The sequence below is a fragment of the Falco naumanni genome, chromosome 3, assembly GCF_017639655.2.
Source record: "Falco naumanni isolate bFalNau1 chromosome 3, bFalNau1.pat, whole genome shotgun sequence".
NCBI lineage: Eukaryota > Metazoa > Chordata > Aves > Falconiformes > Falconidae > Falco > Falco naumanni.
In genome coordinates this window covers 93,542,472-93,566,245 of record NC_054056.1, presented here as the reverse complement: position 1 = coordinate 93,566,245, position 23,774 = coordinate 93,542,472, and the positions used below count along the sequence as shown (strand labels likewise).

Here is a 23,774-nt window from a genome sequence, read left to right as displayed (position 1 = left end):
AAAAAGCCTAAAATCTGTTTATGAAAATTTATGCTATGGATATCTGATGGAGGAGTGTAACTGATAGAACTAGAACTAAGAGACAACAATTTCTTAGCAGTATAGCAGAAGGATGGTGTTGAGTAATTAAAAGGTTTGCTCTTCTTGCAAGAACTGCAAATCAGATGATCAAACAGCCTCAAATTCCATAGACATTTTTTGATCACTCAATAAAAAAATACTCCAACTGCATTTTATACTTTCAGAGCAGAGTAAGACACACCCCACATTGCACTATGCTGAATTTAACTCAATGCAGTAGTACAAGGAAGTGCAATTTCAGTACTCACGTCCTCAAGAAAAAAACCAAACAAGGACAGGAACAAGCAACAATTCACGTGGACAAAGTGCCTTGAAGAATTACAGTTACTGACAAGCAATTTACCTTTATATTAGTGGCTCTGCACATGAATGTTCACTCCATATGTTTTCCATACGTTCCTATTTCACCCAAGAAGGTTTTGAGGATCCTCTAAGCAAAGAGCAACTCAAAAAATATACTGCCAAGGGCTTGTGACTTCCAGATGTCTCAGCCAAGGCATAATGGCTGGCACAGATATGGACAAAGCACAGACATCTGCTCTCAGCTACAGAAGCATCACTCAGCAAAGCTACCAATGTATTTAGATCTCAGGAAGAATTTACGCAGAATGAGTATCTTACATTTGGTACTATAGGCTGTGCTGAGACTTCTTATCTGGTAATCTTTTCACCAAGACTGTTGTGGAGTTCGTCAACACAGACTCACAAGCTATTTAGTAGTTCTGTCTGGTAAACACAAAAAAACCCCAAAAACCAAAAGCTCTTTTAGAACTCAAATCAAGAGATAGGTGTTTAAAAAGAAGGTGGTGTGGGGGGAAGGCAGGCAGATCGATTCCTTGGATAATGTGAAACTTGGGAACTATTCTGGACAGGAATTGAGCTCCAAGAACACCTTGAAAGGGATGAATGTTCATGTAGCGAATTTGACTTAACAGGCTTGGACCTCTCTCACTGGTGCAAGCAACAGCAGTGCTCAAATAACTCTACAGAAAGAAGTAGCAATCAAGCAAGCTGCTAGCAGCTCAGAATGTGCCAACAAGAGCTGAACAGAATTCAGGTGATGAGGCAATTGCACAGCATCCAGAAGTCATATTAAAAAAAAATTGGAGGGTTATGATGGACTACTAATTAACAAAGAGCAATTTAGTATAGAACTGCCTAGTACTGTAGACTCTCAGGACATGTAGAAACCAAATGCAAGGACTGGTTTCTAAGCCACAAAACACCCCTAAAGAAGATACCAATGAATTTAGGACACCTCTCCTAAATAGCTTAAGTAATAGTAGTACAAGGACCACATTCTGACCTTAAGTTTCCAAAGAAAGCACCCAGCTTTCTTAGATCCAAAATTTGCTAAGAAGGGTCCAGATTCATTAGAAGGAATGAATCATTTCTCATTCTAGCCTGGAGGTGAGAAATTATTTCTAACATCACACTGAGGTGAGGATAGATCCCAAGTCCTCTCCTTTTGGGTTAACTTTACCACAACAATAAAACCTTGGCGTCTCTTTTGAATTTTTCTTGTAAATACTGCATCAAACTTAAATACACCTAACCCCAATGGATCTTTTGAGAAAAAATCCCGAGTAACTTTGATCAGCTGACGCTAGCTAGTAAGTGTAAGCATGTTCAGCAGCAAAATTTTATTTAGACACCTACATCATGTTAACAGAGAAGACTTGAGTGCCTACACGTTCTCACAATTAAATAACAAACAGAAGATCTGGTCACATTAAATACCTAATTTCCACCACAGTCATGCACCTATGTGATCTTGGGAAACTGATCATTGGCATAGTAGATTGACTGTGTCCTCAAAACTCATATTCAAATCAAACAATATAAACTGTACTCACTTTATGCTACACAACTGCATACAACCTCTTTATAGTCATATTTGAGTGATTTATCTTTACCTTAGCTACAGCATTTTCTGGTTCAACACATAATACTTTGGTCAGATCCTCCATAGCTGTCTGGTAATTCTGCAGCTGATTGTGTACTGTGGCACGGCGCATTAAAGCTACAAAGGAGGAAGAAAGTTTATTATTTCTGTATTAAAAGCATAAAGTGGATAAAAAGACACTATTTTTTCTAGCTATATTAAGTGCAAAATAGGTTTTTAAAATTCTGCATTTATTTCATAATGACTGTACTAGTAGTAACTATTCTCTTCATCATTTTTAACAATGCAATTTCACATGACACCCTTTAAGACAGTGATCATGAATTGTGAAACATCTTTTCATCCTGTTCCAATTCTTCCCCTCCTCCCATGCAAATACAGTTAGCTACATTCAAGCTCGTGCCTTCAGAAAGGATTAAATCAGCAACTTCCATTGTTTTCATATCACTTTTAAGGCAATTAACACTTCAGTGTGGGTATTACGGAAACAATGCATTGCATGAATACAAGAAGGCTTACAGTCATCACACGAACAACTAGAGTTAGCCCCATGCTACCACATAAGGATACCCATTACAGACAACAGGACAAACTGTGTAAAACTTCCCTGATCCCAAAAATACTTTTAAAGTTACTTTGGGGAGCTACTCTGTTTCCTTATTTGTGTTTGGACTTGATCTAAAGCTCAGTTTAGTCAACTAACAACATGAATAGGTACGTATTATTTAATTTGCTAGAAATAAAATAATACATAGAAGGGCAAGTTTATATTCTACTTTACCTTTTACATTGCCAGGTTCCATGTCTAGTACCTTCTCACAATCCTGCAAAGCACTGTCCCAGTCCTGAAGTTTGATTTCTGCTTGAGCTTTGTTATTATATGCAGCTGCAGTGGGTATTACTGATATACTCCTGAAAAAAGGGAATATTGACCAAGGTAGGCTCATAGTTAGAAAACCTGAATGTAGAAACACTTCATTATTGGAAGCTGAAAACAGCATTATAACAATATGAATACTAATAGTATAACCACAATAGTGGTTGGAAACTTGTTCCTGCGAGACCAGAGGCAACCATCCACCAAGCAGATTTACCATCCTCAGCGGTCTGTTGCTGGCTTAGATCTGAGATGTTGCAGTGAAGATGTGATTGACTCATCTGTTACTTAAACTATGACCTCTTGCTGCCATTCACATTGACTCAAATGAAACTGCCAAATGAAACCTTTGAGAGTATCAAGAGTAACTACAGAGCTCTGGAGGTTATGCTAAAGAGTACAGGAGGCTACACGAGCTTCTCCTTGATCTTGCTTATAAAACAGAAAGACTCAGGTAGCAGTGGGTGAACTGTCCAGGTCAGTGTCTGGCTGGGTAGCTGGTACTGTAGGCAGGGCTTTAGCTTCTATAACAACAGGATCATCTCTGAGGAATAAGGACAACTGGGATGCATATGACAAAGTGGTGCAAGAGAATCTTTGCTAACACCCTTGCTAACCTAGCAAGAACTCCTCTAAACTGTGTTCACTGGGAAGAGAGGGCAATATGGAAGTGCCAGGGGGACAGCACACTGGAAGAGACTCACACTTCCCTTCTGAAAAAAGCACAGCTGGAGGACAATCTCAAGGGCTCATACACAAATGCACAAAGCATGGGAAACAGAAGAATAAAAGGTCTGCGCAGCTATGATCTCAGTGGGATAACAGAGATATAGCAGGACAACACATGTGGCTGGAGAGCTGTGATAGATGCATGCAGACCCTTTAGAAAGACTAGGAAGGTGAGGAGGAGGAGATGCCTTCTAGTCTATGCAGCTATTAAATGTGTTAAGGTTTGTCTTGGAACAGGCAAGAGAGTGACAAGCCAGTCAAGAGAGCTGGTGGGTAAGGGTAAGAGTAAGAGGTCAGACTGACAAGACGGTATCATGGTAAGCATCTGTTTCAGGCTGCTTCATGAAGAGTAAGCAGAATTCTTCTTCAGGCAGCCAGAGAAATCCTCATGCTTACAGGCTTTGGTTCCCATGGGGGATCTGAACTACCCTGGTATCTTCTAGAAGCGCAAAATGACAAGGCACCAGAATTCTATGACATTTCTGGAGCATATTGAGGGCAACAAGCTGATGAGGGGGAATGCTCTGCTGGAATTATTATTCACAATCAAGCACTAGTTGTGAATGCAAAAGTTGATGACAGGCTTGGCTGCAGCAACCATGAGACTGTAGAGTTTAAGATTCTGAGAGAAATAAGCAAAATGAACACTAGAAATGGACACTAGCCCTGGACTTCAGAAGGCAAGATTTTGGCCTGTTGAGGAATCTGCTTGGCAGGATTACAGGAAGAATGCCCAGTAGGGCAAAGAGTGCCAAGAGCTGATCTAAGGACAGCTGCCTCAAAGCACAAGAATGATCCTTTCCAAAGTACAGGAAGTCAAGCAAGCACAGAAGAAGGGATGACCAGAGAACTCTTGACAGGTGGCAGTGGTTATAGGCTACCCAGAAGGAATGTAGAGACACTGGCTAAGTGCAAGTGATGGAATTAAGAAAGCAAAAGCTCAGCTGAGGTTGAAACTAGAAAAGGGACACAAAAAGCAACAAGAAACATTTTTGGCTGGTTCCCCCCCACCCCCCATCTATCAGCAGCAAAACAAAGATTAAGGAAACTGTGGGACCACTGGTCAATGCAGCAGAGGAACTAGAGAGAAAGGACATGGAAAAGTTTGAGTTTTTTCCAGTTTCTTTGCCTCATCTTCATTGGTAAGGTTTGCTGTCAGGCTTCATCGAGTCTAGGGGCAGATTCTGTAGGAGGGAAGCAGTACCCATAACACTGGAAGATAAAGTTAGGAAACAATACATTGGATATACATGAGTTCCGAATGGGGTGTTCGGAAAACTGGCCAACATTACTACAAGACTGCTCTATATCATCTTCGAAAAGTCATGGTGATTGGGAGAGGTTCCTGGTGACTCGTAAAGGCAAATGTCACATGTATCTTCAAGAACAGCAAGGTGAAGGACCTGGTGAACTACAGGCTGGTCAATCTAACCTCAGTTCTCAGAAAGATTACAAAGTAAGCCTTCCTGAATTCCTGTCCAGGCATATAAAGGATAAAAAGGTGACTGACAACAGATAGCATAGATTTTACCAAGGGCAAACTACGCCAAGACCTGCCTGATGGCTTGCTTTGCTTACTGGCTCAGTGAAGGAAGGAAGAACAGAGGATGTTGCTTACCTTGACTGTAACAAAGCCTCTGACATGATGTCCCACAGTATTCTTCCAGCCAAACAGGTAAAACATGGACTAGATAGGTGGACAGTAAGGCAGACAGAAAACTAACTAGGCTGCTGGGCTCAAATAACTGAGCCACATAAGTCCAACCGGTGTCCAGTTACTAATGGCCTGCATTTGGGATCAATATTTTTAAACATCTTTATCAGGGGGTATAAGACGGAATAGAAGACACCCCCCAGAAAGTTTGTCAATGATACAAAGCTGAGGAGAAACAGTCAATAATACACTGGACAGCAGAAGTCCAGTCAAAAGGACCTTAACAGGCCAGAGGAATGGGCTGGCAGACTTCTCAGGAAGTTCAAAAAAGGCAAGTACAAACCCCTGCTCCTGAAACAGAGTAACTCCAGCAACAGTACAGGCTGGGTGCCAACTAGCTAGAAAGCAGCTTTGCAGGAAAGGACCTGAGGGCTCTGGTGGACAACAAAATGAACAGGAGTTAACAGTGTGCTCTCAAGGCAAAGGCGACATACTGCATGCTGGGCCATATTATCAAGACTGTAGCCAAGTCAGCAGAAGTGATTCTTCCCATCTCTTCAGCACCTATGAGAGGCAAGTGGAATGCCTGTGTGCAGTCTGGGGCTCTGCTGTACACAAAAGGCACGAACAGACTGCAGTGAGTCCTGCATGCCACCGGGATACGTAGGGGACTGCAGTACATGCAATACTTCCGAGGAAAGTCTAAGGTAACTAGGTTTGTTCAGCCAGAGCGAAGGGTCAGGGGAGGTCTTGTAGCTGTTTTCAATTACTTAATGGGAAGGTATCAAGAAGACAGAGCCACATACCCTTCTCAGAAGTGCACACTGATAGGACAGAAGGCAAGAGACACAAGTTGCAAAAAGGGAATTTCTGATGACATCTTAGGAAAATTTACTGGAGGAGTAGGTAGATACTGCAACAGGCTACCCAGAGAGGTTCTGATATCTCCAAGGATGGAGATATTAAAAACTTAATTGAACAAAGCCCTGAGTGAGTAACCTAATCTAACTTGGCCCTGCTTTGATAGGCGATTTGCCCAAAATATCATTCCCTTGCAACCTAAACTATCCTATGATTCTGCAGTGTAAATGAAATTAGTAAGCACAGTGATTTCACTAGAGGTACGCAGAAAAACAGGCAAGACCCATTTATTTTACAATCACATCAGTACAACAGAATTATGTCAGAGCATGGCCTCTGCAAAAGTTTTGACTCTCTTTAGAAAGAAGAGAGGTTTGTTTTTTTGTAAAATGGAAAGTATTCTCTACATTCACCTTAGAACAGGAGGCCTCATCACAAGACAGTGAATAACTGTACCCTGTGGTTCTTTTTATACAGAACTCTAGTCTTTTTCTATTTTAGCCACATACAAATAACCCCTTCAGAATATTACCAATTCACTCCAATATATGTTTTATTTAAAAATTTCTAAATGTAAGAAAATAGGAATTCTTAATGGTATTATAAAAGTGCCCAGCTAGAACAGCATGCAATGTCAGTATCATATGTTTCAGAAGGCGTACTACAATGCCCCACGGGGGTCAAATAAGAAAAGACTCTCCATTAGGAAAGACTCTGCCCATCCTTACTAATTAATACCTTATTTATGCCCCCAAAGCAGAGATTTACTTATATTTATAGTATGGATTTCCATTTTATTTATTGTATATGAAATACAGCAATGGATGTTTTTTACATTCACGTCCACGTATTAAAAAAACCAAGAAAGATGTTAAGGCTGCAATTCAAGAAAAAAACCCAACAAAACACCACCACCGCAAATGCCTCAGTTTAAACAGCCTGTGCACTATGCATACATTTGTGCACGTACATACATGAACAATCTCCGGGTAAATTTTCATAAGCTGTTCTACAAAACCCTGCCTCGTTCAAGGACAGTGCTTTAGGTGCTTCCTAAAGTTTTATCTATTCAATATCTATTTTATTACTGTAGCACACAATTTATTCCTATTCATTATTTTCTCCACACTTGACTGCACTGACCACAGATGCATTAACTTCCTCATAATTTTTTTTTTAAGATATCCCACTATAATATCATAGCCCATTAATTATCTTAATATTTCACCTTACCATAGTGCCGTACCATTACCCTCAGTTTGCATTGGTAATTAATACCCCAAGGCTCCCCAGGATGCTTTCAATTTCTAAGTGATAACTTTGACACTTCTAGGATCTGTGAGTTTTTTTAAAGTCCTTATAACTTCAAGGCATGAAGTTAAACATGTTTAACTTATTTATTTTTCAATTATTCCATTAAGAAATTGAGGGTTTTTTAATGTTAGTTTAATGTGTGAGCAGTCAGCACTTTTGCAAGTCAGACCTCTAGTGTCTCGAGATGGGTAATGTGCAAATGAGAAACAAATGCTGGTCTCCCAAAAATCCTGGTTTGTATAAATGACATCATCTTTGAACACTGTGAAAAAGGTAGAGAAAAAGCCCTAGTTCTGCCAAGGTAGCATTCAAAAAATACCTTAACTGAAATGTTACCCTTCCCTTCCTGTTGTTCTCAATTCCATTCACCTTCAACTTTTGTACTTTTGAAACAGATACAACAGAGGTCCTGTAGCAACAACCTCTATTTATACAAATAAAGCAAAAGTCTGAATGTAGACCACGGAGCACTAAATAAGGCACGCAACCTGTAAGAGGCTCTCTCGTTTTTCTTTTTATCCTTTTTTTTTATTTTTGTGTTTATACAATTATTTTCTAGACTGCCACCAATAACAGTGTTATGATGAAGCTGCACACTGTTTTTTTCTTTCTCCTAAGAAGAGGCACTTTTTATATCTAGAATATCAATTTTACTTATTAATAATTGAGATAATCCTACTGATATAATTAATTAGAATTATTTTTAAAATAATTTAGTTTCTCAATTCACTGCTTATCCTTTTATTTTTGCAAACTCGCCCTTGAATCTCAATCTGATGGAGCTTGTGACACCTGCAGATTGCATCCTGTCACTCTCTAGCCACTTCTCTTCCTGATAAATAAAAATTAATATCAGGATGCAACAGTGCTTTAAGTATTCCTCTGTCAAATCTTCTTGCCCTTTTGAAAATAATCTAATTGTCACTAGTTGCTTCAGTAAGAAGTTGCTTTATTTACACTGCTCTAAAAATATACACAAGTAATAGTCATTAAAATAACAGAACACAATAGTGTTTACTCACCGAGTGTAATATGTCACTGCCTCCACATAATCACCAATGGCAAAGGCTTCATTGCCCTTTTCTCTTTCACGAGTAGCAATAAAAATCTTCTCTTTCTTTGTCATGCCTAGGAAAAAATTATATACAGAACAATAAACAACTTGCATAGGTGCAATCAAAACACTGTCAGCTAAAATACTTTGAATGTAATAATCTGTATATTATTTTTTTCAAATAACATGGCTTACTAAAAGATATATATATATATTTTTTGTTTTCTATAATAAAAACCTACATTATTCTGATAGGCATACAATTCAGAGTGCAAGACAGAAAGTGGCTGGCTAACCTCTACCATGGGTTTATAATAGCAGATGTATGCTTCACTTCTTTACCTAGGGCTCTCAACCTAAACACAACATAATTATTTTAATTTATTATTAACACCAAGACTAGGTTTTTTTCAAATATGTCTTTAAGATCAGTTGGCCTTGTAATAACTTTTAGAATCTTTAGGGCCTGAAAAATAGATAAAGACACTTTTGACTCTGTAATACGCTTCTTCAGTTTGTATTCACAGTCTACTACACAGTATTACCATTAAAGAAAAAGTATGTTTCTAAGACATTACCAGTTATATCTATTTTCTTTTCAATTATAGGTAGACTTGGCCTACTAAAGAATCTTGCTTTTGAGTTACTTTCTTCACAGCCTTCATCAATTTTAGAACATTCCTTTTCTACATCGAACCTAAAATTAATAAAAATCACAAATTCAGTAATGCTGTGTATGAAGACTCCTCTACTAATAGAAAAGTTTCCATTATAAACTAAAGGAAAAGAGAAATAAAGGTTGTGTTCAATTACCCATGACTAGCTAGGAAAAAGATGTTTAGTCTTATCTCCTTTCCTTGTGGTGGTGTTTTGGGGTTTTTTGTGTGCTTCTCCTGCTTATATTTTACCTCTCCTCTTCCTCCTCCCTTCTGGTTAAAACCAAACAAACCAAACCAAGAAAAATGTCTGCATCACCTCCTCACCATCTCCCCAGAAAAGACAGGCAAAACTTAAGCAACACTATGAGGCAGCTCAGTTCCAGCCCTATCAAACATTTCCATTAACCTTTACCAAAATACCTATGAAACAGCTTCAATACAATTAATATGGTAAACAAGAGAGATTTCAAAATGGTCTCAGACACTTCCAAGGTGTCTCAGACACTTCCAAGCTATGCTAAAGCTGCTTTTCAAAACAGTGTTTAGGAATTTATATCAAATAAATATTGTCACCACACTCCTATAAAACAAATAGAGTAATGACCAATTCCTACACTATCTGGAAACACTAAATTCACTGCTTTTCTGTGTAAGACAATGAAAAATAAACAGCCTTTGTTTTCCACAATAATCTTGACAATATGAATGAATTCTATCTGAAATAGACACACAATTTTGAAAATTTATCCAATTCAAAACATTTTCAGGCAAGACTAGTTGTTCTCCATTTTGATTCTGACCTTTTGCTAACTTAAAGTTAACCACATTTCAAATTAAGTGTTTTTCAAATATGAAGTGAAACATTTTGTCCAGAAATTGCATAAACAATATTTTGAAGGTTTTGAAACTAACCCAAAGATGTTCTGAAAAGATGACATGCTTCAAACCAGAAAACTTGTTTCAAATAATTTCTGTTTCTGTATACTCATATAATCCAAAATAAATACATTAAATGGGAAAATTCACAAACCATAGTATTATCAGCATGCTAAAGCACTTTAAGATAGAGTATATAAAACTGTAAACAAAATCCCCAAATGGTTACTTCAAAGGATATAGTGGAAAGGGGGATGAAAGAATAAATTGTTGCAGAAGTTGTTCTGATAACTTATTTTTTTTGTTCACATTTGAGTAGGAAGCCCCCCATTTCTGAAACACCCATGCATGAAAATAACTAATATGCACAACTGTTTGTAATAACAGCATCTTATGCAGACAGGGTTTTTGTAAGGGTTTTGGGTAGAGCAAAGCATTCTAAGAATTACATTACCCAAACCCCACAGTCTCTAGATTTAGCTCCCCATCTACTGCACTGGAAACTTATGTGTCCTCGCTCTGGTTCTACAGCATCACATTCCAGATTTCAGGAGCTAGAGAGATGCTGCTACTATGCAACACACAGAAATACATGTATTTCCCCTTCCATGTTCAATGATTTGGGGGCATCAATCTGTCACATAACTTGGGAGGGTAACATGCCACCACTACATGATGCAGAGTGTGTCTTTGCATCAGGGCTCCATCCACTCTAGAAATATTCAGTTACTGTCTAAACCTCTAATTATGTGTAATTGCATCTGAGCAAACTGATGCACCTGCCTCAAGCTCATTCTTTGAGGTCGGTAGGGCTCAGTGCAGAAATAAGGATTCATCAGTTGTGTTTTTAATTGAGAATTGTGGCTTTAGATACACAGAACATCAAATTTATAAGCCCATGTTAAATAACCCTAGAAGTGCTTTCAAAAAAAGGATAAATGAAGATAATTGTAATTCCTTACTTTTATGTAACTCCATAGATTTTATATCCTAGATATTGAAAGGAAAAATGAAATCTGAAACAAAATCACTTTTTAGTTCTATTTTCTGCTGACTTGCTGTATTTCATGCAGCTTGTACAAAAGTATAGATTGACTTGGTCTCAGCTGTTAGCACCACACTGCATTATTTGCATTTTAACAGAACATTTACTATGAAAAACCTAAGTTTCACCCAAGTGTTATAATCCCCTGAAACATTTACCATAATGCTGTATTTCTGGAAAACACTTTAAAAAACCACCACATTCCATTATTAAACAAATATGTAAGATTTAATAAAAACCTAAATGTAATGGATTTAACATACTTGTCCCATTCACAGTAATCCCGTGGTATGTTTTTCTTGTTTCTTTGTTTGTTTTGTAATTTTTTGTTCTGAAAGAGAAACAGACTGTCAGGAATTCACAGGCTTTTTGTTTTGTTTCAGCAATACATATTCCTAGTAACTAACACTATGCATGACTAATTTCAGCATAGCCTTGACTGCTTAATTCATCTTGCTCTAAAAAGAATCTTCATATATTTCACATATCATTGTATTCTGAGGAGCTCTTCAGTCTCACACTCTCTCTACTGCCCTGTTAGATGTCACAGAGGCACCGAATAAACTTTCAGATAGGAGACTGCTCTTCCTAATTAGTATCTTGTGCTGCCATCTTCCAATTCTTTCAACACAGCAACTCAGAGAACCTGTGCTTAGGTCTTGGGAAAACCCAGCCTTGTGATGAGGTGTTGGATGCTGAGATTGAATCAGTAATTTTGTTTTAAGCTTGCCATTCCCAAGAGAATGCAATGGCACAGATTTTCAAAGTCCCCGGACCCCTCACAACAAGCTTATAAATGTCTGACTTCAAAACACTGCCTGGACTTCTTTTGACTATTTCATACTCAAGCTAACTCCCAAGATGATTTACACTCATTCTAGCTTTTAGACAAGCTCCATCATTAAGGTTTGCCTTACCTAAAATTTATCCTTAGGACCTTCCTGCAACAATCAGTCCCAACCACACATTCAACTGACTTGCATCACCAACCCACCTCCTACACAAATGGAACCTTTGGCATCTCTTCTACCTCTGTCATCAGACATATTTCTGATATGTCCCTCCTTGTTCATTGACTTCAATGATACTTAATAGCAAGGTGTGGCTGCAAACGAGCATTCCACAGTAGAACAGCCAGTTCCCATCTGGTCTGTCCTGGCTGTTGAGCCCTCCTCCTACCTTGCAATCCATCAGACAGTTCAACCGATGTTAAGTGTAAAGTTGCAGATTTACGATTTTCTGGGTGCAAACAAACCATTTGATACAAGATTACAGTACAATCCCTGAATATCTGTACCAGTTCAACCAAGCACGTGATAAACTGGACCAAAGAAACAAGCAGCAACCTCTTACACTAGCTTTACCAGTGGTGACACCGTAACAAGGAAATACTTCTGCAGTTGGATGTAAACACTTGCATAATGTAAATTGCAATGTGACCCCCTTCCTGTAAACACTTCTGACGACCTATAATGTTAGGTTACACAAACTTTTATAGTATATAACTTCAGAATTACTCTTAATGTTCTCAGTCTTTCAAGAAGATAGACAAACTGACTGATACATTTAGGGATTAGTACATGTTTGGAGGAGGTAACTCCCAAACATGGCTTCCTGAAACATCAGTTATTATGTATGTGTCCTGGTGTATATTACAAACTTACTAATATAATAAATATCAATTTTTTTTCAAACCAGAAGTTCTTAACTTAAATAACCACAAAACCGGTGACACACTCAGAAGAAAATTCAAGGTATTTACACTAATGCAACTTTAATTTAGGGAGAGAACTACAGCATGTCCTTTTAAGGAATAAGGCAGAAGCATTGATTCAAAAATGCACAGTTTTTAAAATTCCAGGTCTCATATTCTGGGGACCTTTGAAAATAAGTTGCAGATCCAGCACAGTCAGTAATTTCTCAATCAGTAATATTTCAGAGCATCTCATCCAAGTGGCTTTAATGAAAAAGGTATGTTTGCATGCTGTGGAACTGGGCGGTATGTGGGTATGTAAAGTCTGCCCAAGTCATTTTTCTTGCCAGAACTCACAACGCATGGATCCCACAAGGTTACAAGCCCAGCGAACAACTTCTGGACCAAAGATCAAAGCAGGCTGACTTCAGGTGATACAAAATTTGACACTGGTTCTCCTCTTGGCCCTGTGTGATGGTCTAAGACATTCTATTCTGTGCCAGCTAACCAGTATTATTTTTTAGTTCAGAGTATCCAAAATAACATGAAGTCTATATAGGCAGTATCACAATGGATGTTTATAACATAAAACTTGGAATGCGTGTTGCATGCCCTGGACTGTAGCATGAGGAGGTATCTGAGGACAGAAATCTTTCTGGAATAGGAGACTGAGTTTGGCAAAGGAACCTAACTCTGCTGAAACGCCATCAATACAGTATTTTGGAAGTGAGTATCTTTAAACCCATGCTTTAGTTCTGTCCTGGAAAGTGAGGCATCAAAAATAATAATTAAGCAATGTGGGCAGTTAAGAACAGAAAAACTGAAGCTCTCTCCAGTCCTCTTTTTATTTTGTGGTATAGACATAACCTCACAGTCCTGAGCAGTCTGTCCTGAAAGAAAGACAGGGGTCTAAGACAGAAACTTTCATATTGTGTTAAAGAGGGAAATATTCCAAAAATGAATACAAAAAGAATTAACTTTATGCAAAATCTTCCCCATGATTCCACACCAGTAAAAACACCACATAGAATTATAAGCTATTAGTAGTGAATTGAAACTGTACCTACATTTAGTATCAGCAAGAAAATTGTATCACAAATGCACCAAACTTGTACCCATTGGTGAAATCCACTCTTTTAGGGTCAATAAGGATTTCCACAACTGGTTTCATTAAAGTTACTGAACTTTTTATGCATCTGAAGAGTCTTTAATCAAATAAAAATGTAAAATTATGGAAGTGGTTTTGGATTTCCTTCTAGCAGAGAGGAGAAACTTATCATGCCAACTTTATAGGTGATAATACGCTACAAAATTATGTGATGCCAGTGCAAAAAATAATTATAGTTTTAGCTAACCAGCTAAACATGTTTAAAACTTGTAATATCGCACATAGCTTTATAAGCAAGAAAGAAATAAAACTTGTTTAAGTATATTATTCTGATTTTTTTGAGATTTCGTATTACAGGTATAAATCTAGTGTATACTACAGAAACATTATTTTTATTCAGTAATGGTCTAGTAGTGGTATAACTGCACTGCTACGTAAAAAGAGTGAATTCTAACACTCATTTTCAAGCCCCCCTTCTCTCTTCCAGGACAGGTTACAATTCACTTCAAAGGCCATCTGCTTGGACAAAAGGAATGGAAATCACATACCACGGATAAGGCATAAGGCTATATCTAGGTTTCCTGGGTAATAATGCTAACACCTAAACATTGTATGGAGAAAAAAAGTGATAAAAACTTGACCTGAAGACTGTTGCATTTTTTAAAATAGAAAAAAAAATTCTGAATAAATATTTTGTCTTTGAATGGAGAACACATACTCTTTAGGAAAACTGTATATCCTAGATTTCAAGCCACATTCCACCATTTTAGGCTTATATTCTAATCTGGATCCAGTGAGTTCACATGATATTTTATTTACCATTTCCTGCTCTAGGAAACACACAAGACATAAATCAAGAGTAAAGCTACAGTGGCACTCTACATCTCAGCAAAACAGTATAGTTAAGAGGAACACGCATTGCAAAATGTGAAAGAGGACAGATTAATTAAAAAAAAAACAACCAAACCCCAAAAAACCAACTCAAAAGCACACCTTAGTCACAATACTAACCACTTACAAAGCGTTACACTGAAATACCCAGCCTCTTTGTATACCACATAACAGAGAATGCCTTATTATCCCAAATGTCTTGGTCTGATCTTGAAGTATCAGCTGACAAAAAGTAGTTTCTGACAACATGGGAACATGAATCAGGTATTTACCAATATCCAATTATTCCAATAAAATTTGCCGTATTAACAATTAGTAAGAAATATCACAAGACCTGTAAGGATCCGTTCATAACATTTCTCACTTCCACACTTACAAAAAGGTAAATCCTTCAGTTAATCTGTTGTAACAGTGTCACAATTCCAAAGAAAAATAGTGAGAATCAGACCAAACCCACCCATGATAACATCGGACAATTCACAAACATGCCATCCCACACCTACTTTTCTACCAGTCCCTCCAACGGCACTGCATTTAGTACGAGTAAGAAAAGCTGCTCACAGATGAAACAGATGGCAGGCAGACAAATGAAAAAAAAAAAAAAAACATGAGAAACCCAATACCTAGGAAAAAATGTAACCTTTTATTCTGTAGTTCTGAAGATTTGTTAGGTATGCTTTATGGCTAAAGCTGGAATACCAACTTAAGGTATAAAATAAGGGGAATCAAAAGCTACATGTGTGCAGTAGAACCCAATGAAGAAGTGGCTATAGAGTGAAACGGTGCAGAGGGTCTCCAACATCCACACTGTATGTGTTTCACGGTATTTATTTTGGACTAGCTCCTGTCTGATCTCATGGAACAAAAGCCTACTGGCAGCTACAGGAAATCTCCTGGCATCATTTCATCTGAAAGGAACCTAGTTCATATGCTTAAACACTACTTTGAAATATGAATCAAAGAACATAAAAGGGTGTTTAAGGAGATTTGATCCAGAAATGAATTCTTGATCAGAATTAAAACATCATTACAGGACATGTGCTAGTACTAAGGAGGCACTTTTGTTTAAGCATTGGTCTCTTGCAAGGGAACTACAAGGGTTTTATTTTCTGGTTAAAAAATAAATCTACTAAGAAAGACTCAATGACTAGAAATTTGTGCATATAAAACTTCCTAATTTTAGAAATACATGTAATTTACATATATTAGAAGACTGGAGATACCTGATTAGCAGGAAGACAGCTGCTGGAACAACGAATAGGAGGCAATTTATCTTGTTTTTCATGCAGTGTGTCTGCTCTTGGGAACTGTGGTTTCTTATCATCTTCATACATTTCTGTCACCCAGCTCTGAAAATAAATAAATATCTGTACCTTAAAGCAGGAAAGCAGACAGACTTCATAGCCTACAATGACCCTAACAACTCTCCCTGTAATGCACTGTTCTTAATGGGGAAAAGCAATTAAGACAAAAACCAATTGTATTTTTTTTAATAAAAATCTAAAAAAAAACACAGTTAAAATGGGCATTAAAGATTCAGTGGCATTAATTCAAGAAAATTTTAAAAACCCCAACATAATTCTTTTATCATTTCCTCATTTAATCAAATAATTACATTCTACTTAGGCACAAAAGGAAGATTGATACATCAAAGTGATTATATTACTAATCATTATAAATTAGAGTTATACTGTACCATCAGTTCATCATTAATTGTTTCCCATTCTTCAGCTGTGAAATCAGAAGCCGTGGCTGCAGGCTTATCTTTTCTCAGAGCTCTGCTCCTTGGATCTAAATGCTCGATACGCTTTTCACAAAACAATGTAAGTTCAGGATAACATCCCTCTTCACCAGACCTTTAAAATGCAAAGATATAAAAGTTACAAAAAAGAATTAAACTGCACTGTGTCCTCCATATATCTCTCCAGGTGTAGTCACCACAGTGACTGCAGAGGACTGTTTTCCTGTTACATTTTAATTCCACTATCCCTTAACAACGTTTTGATCAGAAAATTCCAGTGAGTTAACCTTCAATCACTTTCCAATGCCCACACACAATTCACAAATACTATCATAGTGCTCATAAAAAAATGCTTCTGTCATTTTCAGCAAAAGTTAAACAGGCACGGCATCTGAAATTACCACAGTTACACAAGATGACTTCATGACAGAACCAAAACCCAGCAGCAGCATTTAAGAAAAACCTGGCATTGAGTTACTCAAACCTTTTGGGTGGTTAGAACAGGACTTAGATTTTCTAGCGTTATCATTTGGAGACTTTTAACATGATTACTTCATATTTTAATTTTTAAATTAGAAAGTCAGAAAGAGGTTCAAGGCAAATAGAGTATTTAGGTAAGAGTTCCTTCAAATTTAACAGAACAGGAATATAAATTGGTAATGAAGGTAAGAAAATACAATGTTTACCTTAACACCCTAAGAATCTTTTCCAGGTGTTTAACATCTGTGCATTTTTCAATGAACTTGTAGTCCAGATGACCGATAGGTATTTGAAACGTTTTAGTGGTTCCTTGGTCCAGCAAAAATGGTACTGACTCATCACCCATACCTATTAAAAGGAAAAAATACAGTGATTCTATAGGCACTTAGTTCTATTTTGAAGCAATGCTGATTAATTTAAGGAATAACCAACTCCGTTATGCAAGCAGACCTACAGCCACAAAAGAGAAATTTCAAATTTGAACACCTGATCACACAAACTTCTTGACAGAGGTTTACTGAAAAAAGTACACTTTGGAAAAAGGCTACGTACAGCTCTATTGCTTGTGCAAGCAGTCAGACTGCTTAAAAAGAAATTGCCAATTTTTGCCTACTGCATTCTCGATTTTTCTTTAAACACAATATGGTACTGTGATGGGGATGAACGAGAAGATGGTGCAGGACCCTCTATTTTTTCAGAGCGTAGATGTTACCCAACTCAGTGTATCTAATGGGATGATAACCTTTGGCTTCTCTGTAGCCAAAATAAATCCAATTGTCTTTCCTCACTAACTGCATTTTCTGGGCCTCTGATTATTTATGTTACTATATATTATATTGGGTGTTAGATATACCTATATATTGTATACGTATTATTACATTTCTATCATTCCTGTACTAAACCTGCATCTTTTCCAGTAAGTCTGTAAGTGATGACATGAGGTGTTCAGACTGGGCACTTCCAGCCTCCCTGTACCTTTGACCTGCTCACCTGCGTCTTTTTCTATTTTGATTCCAAGCTCTATGGAGCAGAAATTCTTCTCCCCTCATGTTATATAGTGCTTAAAGCAGTAAACAAGTACAGTAAGAGCAGCTAGCTCATATGTGGTAACAACTATATATGAATATAAACCTGACTAAAATAACTGTGTTCTAACATCTAGCATAGTTACACATATTAGCCTGCAGTCGCACAAAAATGTTTACAATACAGTATCACTTAAATAATTACTAGCTATAATTAGGTATTACATAAGGATAGGATTCTGCCCTCAAAATGTTACGGTTTCAGGACAGGAAAAGAAACAACATGCACGGAAAGAGACGAATACAGGGAATAATTAGGAGTAAAACGCAAAAAACATCACAAACCTGCAACCTTTCCTCCTGTGCCGGTGTTTCCACAGGCGTTAGGAACCGGACACGACACCTCGGTTGCGTAGGGCGCAGCTCTACTACAACACAACTTTCACGCCGCGGAGCCAGGAATTTACCTTCCCAAGGCCACCGAAGGCTCGCTCCCCTCACGGCGCGGCCGGGGCGCGGGCAGCCCCAGCCTAGCAACTGTTGCTATGTACAACATGGCGGCCGCGCCCGGGCGAGCGGCGGCGCGCACACGGGGCTGTCTTCCCCGGTGACCCCCGTGCGAGGCTCCCCAGCGCCGGCACACACACCGACGCGGCGGGCCGGACTGCAACACCCACCTGCCCGGTGCCCCGGTGCCGCCATGGTGCAGCCGCCACCTGTCGCTGGGCCCCGCCGGCCGTCGCGCATGCGCAGCTGGGCTGTGGCGGAGGCCGCACTGCCGCCCCCCTCCTTCCTCCGCCGGGCGGGAGCGGGGCCCCTAGGTCAGGGCTGAGCGGGGCGGCGGGGGCAGAAATACAGGTTTAGTAAAACATCACCCGTTCGCTTTCAACGGAGCATTTCATTCAGCTTCGAACCACCACTCCCCTCCCAACGCCGGTCTCCACTACCCCACGGCCCGCCAGCGCGGCAGGCCCCGGCGGCGCTCGCTGAGGCAGGCCCGGGCCCGGGCCCCCGCCCCCTCCCGGCAGCAGCAGCTGCTCTTCCCCGCAGCTCTCCGGCCGAAGGAAGCGCCCAGGCTGCCCAGCCCTGACCCCCACCGCAGCTCCTGTGGCGCTGGCACTGTCTTCTCTAGCGGGCGGCCCTTGAGCTCGCCCCTCTGAGCAGCCACGGCAGCGGCCCCCTTGTTTCTGTGGTGCAGGCTGGTCAGCAAACTGGCAGCAACTGCGCAGTATAAATGATAACATTTTTACGCGAGTGTATCTGGCTTCCAGGGAAAAACCTAGGCAAGAAATGCCTGAACAGCTAAGATACTTAAGAAAATCTTAACCAAACAGCCTCAAACCAAAATCTGGTAAGTGCTTTTTTACCCCCTGAAATGACCCACTGCAGTTATTTATGAGCCAGTACACAGTCATGCAGTCCATAACAAAGACACCTTACTACATTGGTAACAGTTGAACACTTAACATTAATAGCATCATTAACACCATCAAAATTGAGATTTGGAAGCACTTAAGGAGGTTACATAAGCATCAGGCACAATCCAGCAGTTTCTTGTAGTACACTTCAATGATAAGGATATTTTATTATTACTTAATACACATCCCAGACAGATGGATGCAAAAAGTTTTGGACCATCAATATAAAACCACTTTGGTCTTTTTATCACAGACCTCTGAGAAGTCACCTGAAAAGCAAAACAAGGTACTATCTTAGTTTTGGAACACTACCCAGATTAGCTTTATAGCACAGATGTAATTCATTCCTTGAGGTACAACCAAATCAAGAAGCACTTTGGAAATTTGTTTACACACTGCTTCTTAATGTTTACCTTGCCTCCTGCCCTCTTCTGAGAGATGATTTTTCTGGCACTTCGTCCGCAACAGCGGAATTCACTCAAACCAGTGATTTTATGCAATTCACAGAAGTCCAAAGAACACTTAACAAAGTTAATGTAAAGTTGAGATGAGAGTAATGAAAACAAGGTTAACTCACTGAAGTTACCACTGAACCTGAAAAAACTATCGTATACTCTAACTACAATTTAAACAACAGCTTTAGAAATCTACTGCTGGAAGACTATAATATAGACAAAATTTAGTATCACAGTAAACTTTAATATGTCAATATCTTAAAACACAAATAAGAGTATGCATTTGTACACAAATGGATTTACAGAGCAAAGTTATCAGCAAGATTAAACTGCATCATGAAGTCACTGTGTCTTCAGCAGACATCATCGGGCATCAAAAACCACCACTAGGTTAGTGCAGTTAAAGAAAAAAATGTAGTTGAAAAAAGACTTGGAGCTGGGGGGGAAGAGAAGACAGACTGTCTAAGTCTAAAGTCGCAACTAACTACATAAAGCATTTCCAAACTAATCTTTCATCTTTAATGAACCCTACAACACTTTTATTAAAAGGCTGAATAATATCAACAATGCACAGTATGTCACCCAGCAGACTATCATAGCTTATTATATCTTGCATAGAAAATGAAAAGAAAAAAACAAAAGAGAAAGCGCCAGGAAAGAAAACAAGGTGCCCAATCACGCTTCAGAGACTTTCCTATAACACTCTGCTCTACTGTCTTGATTTTTAGCCTTGAAGGATTCTTACACAATTACTCAAATCTTCTCTTCCGTTTCCCTTATATGGCTTGTCTCTACTCACAGCTTAAGTGCACATGTAAAAGGATACATCTTTTTGTCCTCTTCTTGTACATTATTCTGTAGCCACATTCTCTGCATCTGATAGGATCTCTTGCTTTTATCTCATTTTCTGTATGACATTCTGATGTGATGGAGTGGGTAAACAAAATCAGAGTTGTTAACACACAGTTAACTTTCAAAAGTCACAATAGTCAAATTGCAAGATGTGGCAAACAACAGAAAATAACTGTAGTGAAGTTGTATGAAGAGCTGAATGATATCAAGATACTGTGACAAAAAAAAAAAAAAGCAAATTTACCTTCTATTAAGGTCAGGCAGGATCTTGCTAAACTCACCAAATTCTTATTGCACTGATTACATTCCACTCTTAATACAACTAGACTGTCTACTAATGAATACTTCAGCTCAGCCCCCAAAAGACCCAAGTTTACTTTCTTAAAACAAAATAGTTCAGATATTCCTGAAATGACAATTGAAAATCACCAATTTTTTAAATTTTTAAGTTGCTGACTTATCTACATGTAAGAGAGAATTTGACTACTGCACTTCAAAAAAACCTGACTGACCATATAGCATTCTAAAAAAAAATAAATTCTCTGCGATGCACTAAGTAGAAGGTCCACTATCTGCACCACAAGCAGACACAGAGAAAGCATCCTCTAGAGATGGAGGCCTTCCAAACAGCAAGACAAGCTCTAATGAATCACTTCCACGTGGCTATCCATATATAACCTGTATATGTGGTACCATCAGTATGTAAAGCTTTAAAGAACATCAGGATCCACACTTGTATTTATGTACTCTTCAGTACAATGATTACACAGACTTCATTATTAAAACACCAAGTCTCAAATAACAAGTAAAAAAATTCACTGATGTCTTCTCTTTACCTCCACAAATGTAAATCATTGGCTGCTGCTTTGGAGGCTGCACATCCTTCTGTGAATCCATGTCCTAAACAAAAAACACCGAACATGCAAACCAGCTTTCTTTTTTAATTCATTTTTCAAGGCATACACAAACCCTTATGCCAGCAAATAGCATTCATGATGCTTCTTTATGAGGACGACTCTCAGATGCTTTTGTTTAATATTACAGTAAGGATTGTTTCCCTATTTTCAGAGTTTGTTTCAGTATAAATTCAACTAGGAAAACTAGGGTCTTGGAAACAGAAAGATAGGCTTGACAAAAACAGTTCATCCTTTGTTTAAGAGAGTCTGACCAGCGCTTGACAAATCACCTTGTTAAAGCCCTCAATATCCCACTCCATTGGAGAAAACTGGAGATAATTCACTAAATTCCACATCTTTTAAATAAGGTTTTGCTCTATCATAACCATAGCAGCATCTTAATCCATGTTAAAAGTCTTTTTGTGTCAGTACATTATTGTAAAACATAAGCAGTCACCCATTAGCACTTGAAAACAGCAGTGCCTTCCAAAACAGCTGAACTAAGGAGGATGTGCTCATTTTGGCTGGGATAGAGTTAATTTTCTTCACAGTAGCTAGTATGTGCTATGTTTTGGATTTGTGCTGGAAACAGTGCTGATAACAGAGATGTTTTAGTTACTGCTGAGCAAGGCTTACACAGAGTCAAGGCCTTTTCTGCTTCTCACACCATCCCACCAGTGAGGAGGCTAGGGAGCAAAGGAAGTTGGGAAGGGACACAGCCGGGACAGCTGACCCAACTGATCAAAGGGATATTCCATACCATACAACATCATGCTCAGCATATAGAGCTGGGGGAAGAAAGAGGAAGGGGGACACGCATTCAAAGTGATGGCATTTGTCTTCCCAAGCAACTCTTACAGGTGATGGAGCCCTGCTTTCCTGGAGATGGCTTAACATCTGCCTGCCCATGGGAAATGGTAAACGAATTCCTTGCTTTGCTGTCTTTATCCAACCTACTTTGTGAGTTTTCTCACTTTTACTCTTCTAATTCTCTCCCCCATCCCACTGGGGATGCAGTTTTATGGGGCCTAGTTGCCAGCTGGTGTTAAATCACGACAGAGGACCACAGATGCAACTAAATGACTTGAATTGGTGCTGCTCGTACAGCAAAGTAATACTACTGCTAAAGACAGCAATGTCCTACAGCTATGTATTTTGCAGGGAGGTGCCATGGTTTAGACAGCCTTCGCGTACCCTACAACTGTAAGTAACTGCCAATCTGACAGGGCCAAGAGGCACACAGATGCACCAACGGCGCAGCCGTTACCACATCGGAGCGCCGGCCGCGCTACTCCTGCCCGGGGCGCCACACGTACTTGTGAAAGGCAAACCCGCCCCTTCCCGCCCCGCGACGGAGGAGCCGGGCGGGCGGCCCTTCTCACAGCCCACCGCCCCCGCGGCCCTAGGCAGCCCCGTTCCGCACCAGGACCACCCCACAGCCCCGCGGTGCTTTTACACAAAAGAAAAGCCTACGAGGTTGGGGCGACCCTTCCCCTGCTCACCACAGCCACACCCCCCACAATCCAAGGCGACCACCGGCTGCAAAGGGAGGAACCCGAACACCCCAGGCCACCGCCAACCCACCTGCGCAAGCAACTGTGGGGGCCCGGGCGCCGGTTGATGACGACAACGCGAGCGCCGCCGGAGGCGGGGCCGGTGCCGCCGACGCCGATTGCGCGGCCCGCCCCGCGGTGCCCGGTGCCGCCCTGACCCGTGTAGCTCAGTGCGTGCCGTTATGCGGCTGGCGGTGCCCTGGTACCGTGCGGAGATCGCACCGCAGCTCTGCCCTGCCCTGCTCTGCCCTGCGAGTGAGGGAGCCGCGGGAGCCCTGGGGCCCCGGCCCGAGCGGCTGGGCCCCGGCAGCAAGCGGCCGGCAGCTCCCGCCTCTTCCCTGCTGAATAATTTGAGAACGTAATAAATATTTAGCTGCCGGCGTGAACCACTTTGCAGAAAAGCAGTATATTTGCTGGCATTTTTAAATAGATGTTTTCATATGAGTAGCAGCGTCAGTTTCCTAAGCAGAAGGTAGGCAGCGGCGCCCTGGGTGGCTGTGTCCGGCGGTCCCCTACCCGCTCTGCTCGCTCGGGGGGGAGAACGCCCCGTGCCAGCTCCGATCTACGGCTGGGACCTCCGAACCGCCGAGGTGTTTTACCTCAACG

At 39.9% G+C, this 23,774-nt stretch overlaps 2 protein-coding genes across 4 annotated transcripts in view; both read right to left on the bottom strand.

Annotated features, from left to right (window-relative positions):
- The window catches only part of SPAG1 (sperm associated antigen 1), a 45,216-nt gene extending 26,492 nt beyond the window's left edge, over positions 1–18,724 (bottom strand). The window contains exons 1-9 of one of the 2 annotated variants that reach the window (XM_040585586.1): positions 18,340–18,724; positions 17,176–17,317; positions 16,445–16,604; positions 15,972–16,097; positions 11,320–11,387; positions 9,055–9,173; positions 8,445–8,550; positions 2,769–2,899; positions 1,998–2,104 (exon numbers count right to left, since the gene is read on the bottom strand). In XM_040585586.1, the coding sequence (XP_040441520.1) occupies positions 1,998–2,104; positions 2,769–2,899; positions 8,445–8,550; positions 9,055–9,173; positions 11,320–11,387; positions 15,972–16,097; positions 16,445–16,604; positions 17,176–17,315 (957 nt within the window). In that variant the 5' untranslated portion in view covers positions 17,316–17,317; positions 18,340–18,724. Of the gene's footprint in view, positions 1–1,997; positions 2,105–2,768; positions 2,900–8,444; positions 8,551–9,054; positions 9,174–11,319; positions 11,388–15,971; positions 16,098–16,444; positions 16,605–17,175; positions 17,318–18,339 lie in introns of those variants that run through there. The other variant, XM_040585587.1, reaches the window with a different exon arrangement.
- A 1,366-nt stretch (positions 18,725–20,090) lies between these two features.
- On the bottom strand, positions 20,091–23,293 carry POLR2K (RNA polymerase II, I and III subunit K). Of its 2 annotated transcripts, none has more exons than XM_040588529.1 (4): positions 23,200–23,293; positions 21,556–21,619; positions 20,694–20,786; positions 20,091–20,253 (listed from the first exon to the last, which is right to left on the bottom strand). In XM_040588529.1, the coding sequence occupies exons 2-4, from the start codon at positions 21,614–21,616 to the stop codon at positions 20,231–20,233; spliced, it is 177 nt and encodes a 58-aa protein (XP_040444463.1). In that variant the 5' UTR covers positions 21,617–21,619; positions 23,200–23,293; the 3' UTR covers positions 20,091–20,230. The 2 variants fall into 2 exon arrangements, with proteins under 2 accessions (XP_040444463.1, XP_040444464.1); XM_040588530.1 differs by lacking the exon at positions 23,200–23,293 and adding an exon at positions 23,118–23,176.
- Positions 23,294–23,774: the final 481 nt, after the last annotated feature.

Coding starts and splice junctions, on each gene's coding strand:
- POLR2K (XM_040588529.1), bottom strand. CDS start 21,616: ATGGATTCACAGAAGGATGTGCAGCCTCCAAAGCAGCAGCCAATGATT. Junction 20,787..21,555: donor AATGATTTACATTTGTGGAG/GTAAAGAGAAGA, acceptor CCATCACATCAG/AATGTCATACAGAAAATGAG. Junction 20,254..20,693: donor CAAGAAGAGGACAAAAAGAT/GTATCCTTTTAC, acceptor GCACTAACCTAG/TGGTGGTTTTTGATGCCCGA.